The 11,589-nt window shown below is 44.0% G+C and overlaps 2 protein-coding genes across 2 annotated transcripts in view; both read right to left on the bottom strand.

Annotated features, from left to right (window-relative positions):
- Positions 1-138, bottom strand: part of T265_10310 (hypothetical protein) — a gene marked incomplete at both ends in the record, with an annotated part of 5,408 nt that extends 5,270 nt beyond the window's left edge. The window contains one exon of the mRNA XM_009176644.1: positions 82-138. Coding sequence (XP_009174908.1) covers positions 82-138 — 57 coding nt within the window. The remainder of the gene's footprint in view (positions 1-81) is intronic.
- Positions 139-248: 110 nt separating this feature from the next.
- T265_10309 (hypothetical protein) lies at positions 249-7,614 on the bottom strand (the record flags this gene model as incomplete). Its single annotated transcript, XM_009176643.1, has 4 exons — positions 249-377; positions 1,574-1,702; positions 5,032-5,136; positions 7,501-7,614. 4 exons carry the CDS (start codon positions 7,612-7,614, stop codon positions 249-251), a joined length of 477 nt encoding a protein of 158 aa, XP_009174907.1.
- Between the last annotated feature and the right edge of the window lie 3,975 nt (positions 7,615-11,589).

The following is an 11,589-nucleotide window of genomic DNA, read 5'->3' as shown; positions in this document are numbered from 1 at the left end:
CTCACATTGCGATGAAGTGTTTCTGAGGGGGTAACTGTGTCGACAAAAAATGAGCACCATTTAAGTGTGTTGGGTACTGACCATGCTGTACCCATTGGTTAATGGGGATAAATAGAACGACTTGACAAGGTGAAACATAGAACTCAAGTGGATGGATGGATCAAACTCTCAGTGAACAGTACAACCTGTACATACAGGTAGAAATGGGTTATGAGTGAAGCAAAAACATCGGACTGTAGTCGAACCGGTTAGTCAGCTTCGTCAATGATCGCACTTGACTTTTTTCGTTCGCCCTCTTCCTCAGCCTGAAGTTCCTCGTAACGTTCCAAAGCAACTTTCAATTGAGTAACCATAATCTCGTCAATGATGGGGAATATCTGAAGAGGGAAAATGTGGAGGCTGTTGAACTGGAGGAAAGAGTTTTCAGCAATCTTGTGAGTAGTTTCCTTTATGAAAATGATGGCTGGGCTTTTTCACGTCACCTAGTCTCTCTTGATATCTTCTGTGCCCATTTAACCAATGTGTGTTGCCATCAGGTGTTGACAACCGAGATTTATCAGATCCCTCATATGTGAAACAAAGAGTTGATTAGGTGTTTTCTACTTTGATTTGTCAAGCTAAAAACGGATGTGATTTCAACGGTGCATGCTTGCTGTACAATGATATCAGACAAACTAAGTGAGATCGACGAACAGGACACCGCACAGACATTGTCAACAATGCAAAAATTGGCCAAAGTGGAGAACATTGCTCAGAAGTAAACCAGAACAGGATATCTTGTTCTCCAGGTGTAATTGTCACGTGTGGTTTTTTAGTTTCCTCGATAACAAAGGCACATGGCTTTTCCGTGAAAGGGCTTCAACGCTGGATCGAATAGCAATTTAAAAAAACAGATCCAGCATGATATATTTGTGAGTATTAGTTCTTTGTGCCGCAGTAAGGAGCGTCGAGTGCGCTGGGAATCGAAACCGGAAAGACAAAGTATCCTAGTATGGACTCTACCGACCTAATCCACTGCACTTCCGTGACATTACTTTTAAGCCAGAATTTTGCGAGATACCCAAGCTCCTTCAGTTGTCGGTGAATGACATGTCCGATCCTGCTTCGGTACTAAACGTCTTTTGTTCTTTGTGATGTACTACTCATAAGGTCGCTGAAAATCCGTCGACATCCCACGATCGGTTTCGCCCTTTTTGGGGCTCATCAGGTAGGCGCATTCTCCGGGTTTCCGTCAACCTTATGTTCTATTTGAAACCAAATTGCACGAAATTTGCGAATATACACCCTGAGAACATCACAAACGAGAGATTCAGCTGGGTTCCAGGTGAGTCTCTCCAAAAACCAAATTAGTTTGCAAATGAGTGCATATTCGTAAGTCTTTTGTTCTGTTCAAAATTTCTGACTAAGACAATTCAAATGAACAGACTCAGGATCCACGATGTCGATCAGCTTCCCACAGTATCGATTAACTTGATAAATGGAACACTCACAGAGGAGCACGTCTCTGACAACATCAACCAAAAACGTCACGTGAAACCCACGTCAGGAAAGGTCCAACAATAATGTATCTTACTTTGGCAACCGTCTGGAACATGGGGATAAGAACGAATTTGAGAAATCCGGTCTGAGCGGAAGATTTGGTGACCTTTTCACGATCCATGAATGGGGCAACTGGGAGACCCTCTTCCTTTTCCCTGTCCGACTGCGTGAATGGAAATGTACGGTAATAGAGTACATATCAGCCATCAGGGAGTAGGGTCTTGAAGATCAATTCCAGATGAAATTCAATATATATGTATTGGACGCGCCATTTAAAGAAATGCGAACCTCTACGCAAGGTCATAGCAAAGCGTCCTTAGAGACAAGGGAGGGCGATTTGACCATCTTATTGATTTATTCCGATATACAAACAATAGGTAACGATGCTGCGCGTACAATCAAATAAACAACCCAGGAGAATAAGACCGGAGGAAGAACATGAGGGGAGAATTCTAAGGTCACCAGCATGCCAACTGATGTCTTATTGCCGTTATATCATGTGGGAACAGTTAACCAGTCAGGCCGAGTGTGAGTGATGGGTAGCCTTGTGGCTCGGACCATTCACAAGACACAGCCTGAGCACATTTTGATATTGACCACCGTGGTCCGGGACAGTCACTTCTTGCACAAATGCAGGTTCAAATATCCGGATCGTTTGCTGATGTATACAAGCGATTTGTCTTTCAATGAAATCAATAAACGAAAAGATAAGTTCCAACACAACACAGTGGAATAAGAGACAATACGTACAATGTAATCACAAGTTGATGTTGTAAATATAAAGGCGCGAAAAACAACCCAACTCAGGGTGTGAGGTCGGAGTGGCGATACTTCATTGGACGACAGCTGAGAATGCCTATCGTCCACAGTTACGAGCACCAAAGTGATACACAGGAGGTAGCTAAAAGCTATAGCCTTAAATTTCTGCAAAAACCAGTAGTACTCGGCCACAGAACGTGATGCTAACAACGGAACCAGTGAGCATTCACCTCAGCCTATTTGGTTCACATATGGTTATTTCTCGACGTGTTCCCATGTTGATGTACCTCCTCTGCGGGTTCTCCTGTGCAGCCAGAACGGGCTTTGCTGCAGAGCTGACCACGTTCGACCGATTGAAGTTACGACATCTCGAAACCAATACATCGTAGAGCTCGGAGTGACATAGAATACACAACTCCAGTAGCTAGTCGAATACCCCGGTAATGGTTCATACTACTGATGAAGCATGTGAGCAGTCTGTGGCCTAATGTCCAGGCTCGCATCTGACGGTAGCTAAACGTTACCAGGGAAATCAACAAGGCTTCAAGATTCAACAGGTGGAATTTACTCACCTTTCAAAGAATCCCGGCGGATGAGTAAGCTAACTGCATCGGACACATTAGGGGTGCCATGGACTGAGTCGACGCTCTCTAATATCATAAACTTTCCTTGGTCAGAATGCTCCTTCACTTCATACCTCATTGGTCTCTCTAGGTTGTTGAGCAAACTCGTGCATCAGCGTGCAACCAACAAGACTGACTAGCAATGGGGTCAAAACTAAAGGGTGACACGGAGCCACAGAGCCAGACAGGGGACTTCACTGCTGGTATTAAAATCCAGACCAAGGATAATTGAAAGCACGGTAAACTGATGTATCAGGCGGCCGTGTATACCCACCTGGCTCCATGAAATTTTCAATAGGCACTTCCCAAGCGCTGGGAAAACCACGCACAGGAAGTGAACGGTAACCCTCGAATAGGGACTACCTCTTCACTTTGAATGCATACCTTGAACTTAATCAAATTTCAGCAGTAAAGGAATTCTTATTCTCAGGAGACCTTTTGTCTCAGATTCTCTTTCCATTTTATGGTAAGTGACAATACCCAGTGGATTTTCCGACGGGTTGTTATAAACGAAAGCAGTCGGATGACATTCGTAAGAAATCGATTCACTTTTCGGCTTGATATATTACGAATAAGTTTGCTGAAAGCTCTTGCCTAAGCAACTATCGGTTTTGTCCTCATTGAGGTTCACCAGGTTGGGTTGCTATCGAACTCGAATCCAAATTAAACAACAAACCGCAAGCGAGTAATGAAATGGCTTACGTTATCGGCAAATTTCTCAGCTGAATTTGTTACTTATTTCAAGAAGACTTGGTACGATATCTCGAAGATCGAAGAAATGAAATGGCCTTTTTGAAGTACGCCCCGTCGAAAAATACCTTTGAGCTACTATCTGGTTGAGCGTGAAACTCATAGCTGTCTGCTAAACAACAATAAGTATAGCTTCTTTGTATATATATTTTTGTAATGTACTACTCATAAGGTTGCTGAAAACTCCTGCCTCTTTGGTTTTCGACTATATAAGGCATATTAATGGTATGCGTCATTTCTGGAAAGTAAGACAGATCGTGGGATGTCTTCTAGACTGGGCATCAATCCGCGCAAAGTCTCTGAAGCGACCGCCGTATCGTATACGTGATATCTTATCTAGGGCAAATACCTAAGGCGTCTCTTTACTCACACTGGAAAGGACGTCGAAAAGTACTTTAACCAAGACTCCTCATATTCACAGACAAATAGATCACTGTCCTGAGAAGCCGGTATTCACACATTACTGATATGTGCAATTAGATATGTAAAATTGATGTGTGAAAGTAGACAAATTAACAGTTTCGCTCGTAAGCATCGGAGGTGACAAGAATGATTTGATATATATACATATATGATATATATATTTGATATAAATATAATGCGCATATGGGTAGTAGTCAGTGTGGACACTATGTATTCGATTGTCATTCCCAAAAGTGCACACCTTATGTTCCTCTGACTGTTGTCTATTGCTCCGTATTGCAGTACATTTCGTTTCTACTTACCCATACAATGATATTCTTACCAGAGCTTCAGACAAAGTAGACTTTTGGTGAGCGCAGCAAGGATTTAAACGTGAATAAAGAGTGGAATCGACAGTGGTAGGCCCGTGTCTTCGAATTAGCCAGTTGAGAGGTTTTAAATGAAGTAGCACTCCAATGAACATGTTTCCCGAAATCGATCCGCTTCCCTCTACCCTGATTCCCATACGCCCAGAACACGTGACAGTTCGGGCGTAATTTTCCCTTGTCAGTTGCAATCATCGTTTGTTTTTTTACCTCGGCCACTAGAACTTTAGACGTGAGCGTGGCATCCTTGTATTTTGACGCTGAAACCCACTGTTAGAATCCAGAGTAGACCGAGTTTTCAGTGCCTAGAGTGTACCACCGATGAAGTCCAAGAACAGAGACCCTGGAAAAACTTTCGATCAGTTTGATCTACGAACTTAACTTTGAAACGATGTCAACAGTAGCAACGGTCAGTGTGGTCGAAATAATGGTGGCAGCATACCGGCGTGGTGAATGTATTGACCGTTTGTCGTAGGATCGCCGGTTGAAATGAGAACACAGCCCAGCTGTAAAATGAATCACTCGGTGAGTTTGAAGACCGTGATTGCTTGGTGCTGAGCACTAAGGCTTACCTGTGTGAAGTACTCTTCTAGCAAGCAGTCGACCCATGGTTCGCTGACATTCATCGGGCGTACTTCGTTCGAAATATCACAACATTTGATCAGCACTAGCTTGAGCTGAAACGCAGAGAAATCACGGTGTGGAAACTGCTAATAACTAAAAAAGGATGGACAGAAACTTAAAAGCTTTACTGGCGGTGTTTACTTAAGAGAGCTAAGAATCGTTAACGAATGTAGTTTTGATTGGCTGACAGAGAGTGGACCACATCGCGATGCGACGGTTTGGGGGAGTGGGTCACCAAGACACCAACAATGTCCCTCATATCCGGTTAGTTAATGGCTAGAGGTCAGAACAACACAGTCTGGTGGTCTTCCTCCAGATTGATGATCAACTGTCCTACGGGAACCCGTTTCTTAAATTCATATTTACTGCGGTAGTACACCATCTACCGATAACTTCGCGGTAAAGCTTTTGAGCCCAAGGTTTTGGCTTATCGCTTTAGTACCCCTGCTGGCTAAGTGAAGTCGCCACTACATTGCCCCATACTGTGTGCAATAATAGACTCACTCTTTGGTAGCTTGTCACGTCAAGTCGACTACAACTCGGTGTCCCCATGCGGTCCCCGCCTCTTACATGCTGCAGCGTATATTACAGTTAACGTCACTCTACTCCAGTTGTTGCATTTCTCTAATTCCCCCACCCCCACTGAAACTCTCCATAGGTTATATCCCCAGGACTAAGCTGGGTTGCGTCATCCTCAGTAACAACCTCTGTGCATCCGTCTAAATTGAATTTTCAATCCGAAACCATTTGATGGCCTCTCATACGCGCCCTCTGAAACAAAAAACAAAGTGGTGTCTCGGGATTCACTTGGGATTGAAGTGCTTCACAAACGAGGATCTAAGACTGCAACTGAAATGACCGCCTTGTTGCTCCATCAATGTTTTTGGCCGCGGAATTCTAGCGAGGTAGAGGTCCGAGCAGCAAGAGTCAGAGCGAAAGCTGGTTACACACTGACTACCAGGCGAAGTCTGTAAAAAAGAGACTTCGCTCTCTGTTTACGATTCCCACTTAAACCCCAACGGATCGTGGCTTATAATCCGTCAAGTACACATTCGATGACGATCTAGATATTCTTCTAGAGCGAACTACAACAGAGAGACTTGTGCTGGTCATTGGTCCCATGAAAGCAAATTAAGATGTGCTTGGAGCTAGTGAAACCCAACCGAACAGTAAACTTGAATTGAACAGAGGGTGCAAAAAACACGGAAAGCGAATGTTGCAAGTTTGTTTGAAGTGCCATCATTCATGACCGCGAATTCGTGTGACTTCAGAGCACCCACCTAAAACAGTCATGAATCAGAACCCAGTCTTCTTTCATAAACACACACGGAAAGCGAATGTTGCAAGTTTGTTTGAAGTGCCATCACTCATGACCGCGAATTTGTGTGACTTCAGAGCACCCAGCTAAAACAATCTTGAATCAGAACCCAATGTTCTTTCAGCATTTACCGATAGTGCAGACTGATCACCGCTCAAATGATGCACCTGTACTCCATCATCTTTACTTTACTTTACCTTACTTTTATATCCGCTCAAAAGCTCATGAACTCAAGGGTCAAACAACTGGTCAGATCAGTCTTCTTCAGAACCCGCCAGCCGATTGGATCCCGGAGGTCAGATGTTCCTAAAGCAGTATATGATGCTAGAAACTCTGTCATGGTTACAGGCCAGCTTGCCCAGTTCAGAAATTGAATCTGTAGATCCGTTCAACAATGTTCAACTTTCCTAAGGCACTTAGACAGACGCTCGTATCAAACCGATAACTGGATGAATCCAAGCGTCCTAGCACCCGATCCATTTTCATGGCGGGACACTCTGAGTCGAAAACTAAGTACACGGTGACTGCGGAAGTCCCCTGGACAAGGAAACCCCTTCAGCATCCCCTAAGCACTGACGAAATGAGTAAGTATTTGTGAAGCAAAGCATCCAGCGAATAAAGCTGTACTGGTACGTTTTATCTCAACAGCGCATTGATCGAAATAACTTTGGTTTCACTGAACAATGCACAAGGCTATCTCGTGGGCAAAAGTGGGGTGAACTACAGACCATTACGCACTCCCTGATAATCGCGCTATCTAAACACCTGTGGTTGAAAGGTTCATTCGGGCTATTGAAACTCAGACAATTTGATTGACGCACACTGGGGATAATACGAAGTCTGGTGTATTGCTTCGAGCAACATGTGCTCAGAAACGCTTGGCAAATCGCAAATGGCAGAAACGTGGTCAGCTACTCATGATTAGTACACATTCTTGGAATTAAACTTTGGGCTAAACATCAGTGATGGGAAAGCCCTTTTCTACAGGATCAGAGAGAGATTATCCCTCATCGTATGGTAGTGATTGCGACAAACTGAGCTACCAGGAATCAGATACGAAAAAAACTCTGTTGGTTACAACACACAGACCAGTACTCACCTGTTCACGATGTTCTTTTTTGTCCAAAACAAATCCTTCTTCTATATAACGCTTCAGTGTGTCGAGAATTTCACCGTGTCTGGCCATGTCCGTCGCCAATATCAAAGTTGTCATTCCCTGGTGATGAATCGGTCAAAAAGACATGACTCATCATTAGGTGAAATCGATCGAACTCGAAAAGCCTAATGGTCATTAAAGTAGCCGTTTAAATCTTGCCGGTTCTGTGGTGGATTGTTCCATATTTTTTTTGAGTAAATACAATACGACGAAACTAAAACAAAAGCTGTTGCTCGCGGCAACTTCCAGATTTATACATGGCTCATTAATTTCCTAACTTATACGTATCAGGCTACAACTGTTCGAGTACGTCGTCTCGTCAGAAGGTTGGATCTTGTAGTTAGTGAGCCACGATGGTCACAGATCATTGAGGACACGCGGGGATAGGTGGAGCAGTCCGGCCGTTTCCACCTCTGTGTGGGTTCATCTGCACAGAATCTCCGGAAGATGATCCTACTAGTGTTTGTTTGTGAAGCCGTACTTCAATGCCGGGCACATAGCAAGCAACACCAGCTACGTTGTCACGGCCGTGGGCTAGGCATGTCGATATCTTGTCTATTGGAACGATTGATACTCGCCGTGTGTCCTTCATAATCGTGTAAACTGCGAAGTGCATGATTTGGCAGAAGGGTGTAGAACAGATCACAAAGAGTGATGTTGGTGCGATCCACCTTCCAGGATGAATCTCTGTTACCTTACATTCATAGAACAGCGACTAATCGATGTCGGTGGCTTTCGTCCTGTCAGCTTCTTTCTAGACTACTTGACGATGAGATGTATAAACTTCTGAATGGCTTTGGTAAGCTAACACCATGTCTTCGAGAAATACACTCATTTTCAAGCCAGTTTGGTTCTCACGAGATTGATGAGCCCTAAGAAGAGTTTTTGGTTTTATGGCAGTGAAGCACCAGTGTGAATACCCAAGTTGCTGCGTCTGATGACGCTACTGGTCACGTGACTGGTTAATTTAGTGCTCTAGCAACCTCGTGTCCATCTTTCGGTTTCCCTTCTTTGAGTTGATTCGTAACTGGCGTAAGTCATTCAGTCTACAACAGTCCAGCTAGCAGACACATTGTTGCAGGATTTCTCACTTTTTCCACACTCACGAATCATACTTGAGTGCACTTGCGTGTATGAGGGTACCGGAGGCAAGTAAATGTACATCACCGGTCTACAAGAACTCTTGCTGTTAGTCTCTGTCCAACGTCCCTCTATGGGATATTGTCCCGAAATTCGACAGAAGCTTTCGTTCCGATCCTTATGCTATGTAATATCTCTCTTGATCTACGTTCACGAGAAGATCGAAAGTTTTCCTTCGAAACTGGGACGGCCCGGTATCTCGACAGAAGCTTTCGTTCCGATCCTTATGCTATGTAATATCTCTCTTGATCTACGTTCACGAGAAGATCGAAAGTTTTCCTTCGAAACTGGGACGAGTGGCCCGGTCTCCCAAGCTAACACCATCTATATATGACCTATGAATGGAGATATAATTAAATGTGTCTTGTCTCTCTTTGTCGTCTGTCTCCCCCTAGCAAAATGGTGAGAACCGTTATAGAGAAAGTACATCTAACCTTGGATTTCGCCTCAGTTATGTTTTTGCTTTCTTTGTTTCAGCTCCTGTGGCTGAAAGGGCATAGTTTGATTGTTTTCCATCGGACTATATCGTGGGTTGGCTAACGTCATTTGGCGTTTGCGTCTCTGCTGGTATGCTCTTCTGACAAGTGGACATTCAAATCGAAAGTGGAACAACCGTGTTGATCATTTATTGGTAGTTGACGGACTAGGATCTCATCATATCAGTTTAGCAAACCGGGTGGAGGACATTCGCGAGGATGAAATCGAATCAAATCTCCTAATTCACACTCAGGGTACGGCATTCATCAAGTGAACCAGAAGTTGCTATAAACGGAAAAATGCTTTTGCATCCAAAGTCAATTGGAAAACAGAAACTGTGGGCTCGTATTGATTAAAATATTTGACAGTGTAATCAATAACAAAGCAGTCAGTTGTACACTAGAAAAAAATCCTCTGGAATGCTGCAAAACGGCTTGACAGCTCATTGGTACCGCCAGGGCACCCACACCTAGACAGGAGGACGATTAGGGTACTCAACCAAAGTGGCTCAAAAGTCTAACCACAAGGCAGCGGTGTTTGGCGGGAAATGCAAATGCATTACCATTTCTACGGAACACGTCGCCACATGTTCCAACCCCTAACCTGGAGGGCCAGGAGACTGTGTTGGTCAGACCTCTACCTATTGACCAACCTGGAATGAGAGACTCTGTGAGCAAGTATCATGGGGACACTCCCCAGTATAGCTCAGTGGATCGCTGAGGTGCGCAAACCTACCTTAAGGTCCAGTCTCTTCGTGACAGAGTTACTGTCTCATTACGTATCGAACATGGTATCGATCGTATTGTCGGTGTAACTTGCTCTCACTCGCGTACATCCAAGGATTGTCATGATCCCGAACATATCGAAACGCAAAATCGGGGCCTTAAAAATAGTATGGGTAGGTGGGAACATGCTACATCATGGTGAGAGGCTTTCCGAAGACTGCCGTTTCACCCGAGGTGCAGGAACATTTTCATTTTAACTACGTTTTCTTTCCAGACATTCGTTCCCCCGTTTTCTGTCTCAATCGTGTTCTCATCTATTGTCATCTCCCCGGTTAAAACTGCTGGGATGAAGAACAAGGTTAGCCTAGGGGAAATAAACTGACAATGGGGGGAGGAAGTTGTAGCTTCCTGCTTTCTGTATTGATGTCGGTACGGTTTCGGGGCTCCAGTTTTCCAATTTTCGGTATACTACTGAAATGGATTGGATTCGACAACGAACAAACCGGAGATCCCACTCGCGTGCTGGGTTGTCATTGGTCTAAACTCCAACAGATCCAGATGCCATGGTCATCGGCATTCAAGCAACAAATCGAAGGCATCGCGGAACCACGGTGCAGTTTAGAGATAAGGTATACAAGGCGCTCATTTTCATTATGGGATGGTCTCCGGTCTTAGCTTTATCAACGCCTCAAACTTACAATGAGACGTGGATGTCTTTAAACATGCATTTTACATTATTGGGGACAGAAATGATTTTAAATTGGATGAAATCGATAAAATCGATTAATAGTCAAATGAAGAAGATTACGAGCGAGAAAACCAATTCCACAGATTTCCAGTTCGTCTAATTTGCCTGCCTTGCAGAGCGTATTGAAAACAAATCGGGTTTTGCCCCTCAATCTGTCCACATTTGCAGTATCGTGTTTACCTGACGAACACGTTGGAACACCTCTTGTGACACGTTGGCAAAAATGTTGGTTTCCGGCCTGTTCAGAATGCTGAACGCAACAGCACAATGGTGGTTTTCCAGCGGCGAAATATCACTGTATCGAATGGCCAAGGGCGTTCTTGCATTGATTTGATAACTGGTAGAGAAAAGGAAGGTGATTTAGTAAAACAAAGAACAAGGAACAGCCTATTTTTCAGAGGTTTCACACTTTTACAATTCCAACCACCAAGGTTACTCGCTTGCAAGTTTTGTTTGGTTGAACCTGGGTCGGCAAAAGCGATCAAGAACTCGTGTAGATACATGTTACTATACAAGTCCAACGGCAAGTAGGCTCGAAAAAATTGGACACGAAAGATGGCATTTTCGATGCAGAAAAAGAAGATCCATGGAGGTATATTGCCAACATCCTACAGGCTTATTCAAAGCACGGTTTATCCAACAGGGCTACGCCAATCGTCATAGCTCCGAAGACAGACCATCCGGTTCTTACTGAAGTCTTCCATTTTGAGGGGTTCGCTTCACAAAATGAGCCTTCAAAATAAGCAATTCTTTGAAAATTCTTCGAGTGAATGCCTTTTGATATAGCAGAATAGACCAGTGACATGAACTAGATGGCCCTGTAATAATCCCCTGTTCTCCTGGTTCCATTATCCTGCCTGTTTGCTCCCCGGAGACCTATCGGTTTGGATCATCAACGTATTTATGGATAACGTAAAACACGGTACTTATACACAAGATGAG

This window comes from Opisthorchis viverrini, assembly GCF_000715545.1.
Source record: "Opisthorchis viverrini unplaced genomic scaffold opera_v5_357, whole genome shotgun sequence".
Taxonomy (NCBI): Eukaryota; Metazoa; Platyhelminthes; class Trematoda; order Opisthorchiida; family Opisthorchiidae; genus Opisthorchis; species Opisthorchis viverrini.
The sequence above is the reverse complement of the archived record's forward strand: the minus strand, read 5'-3'. Positions and strand labels throughout refer to the sequence as shown.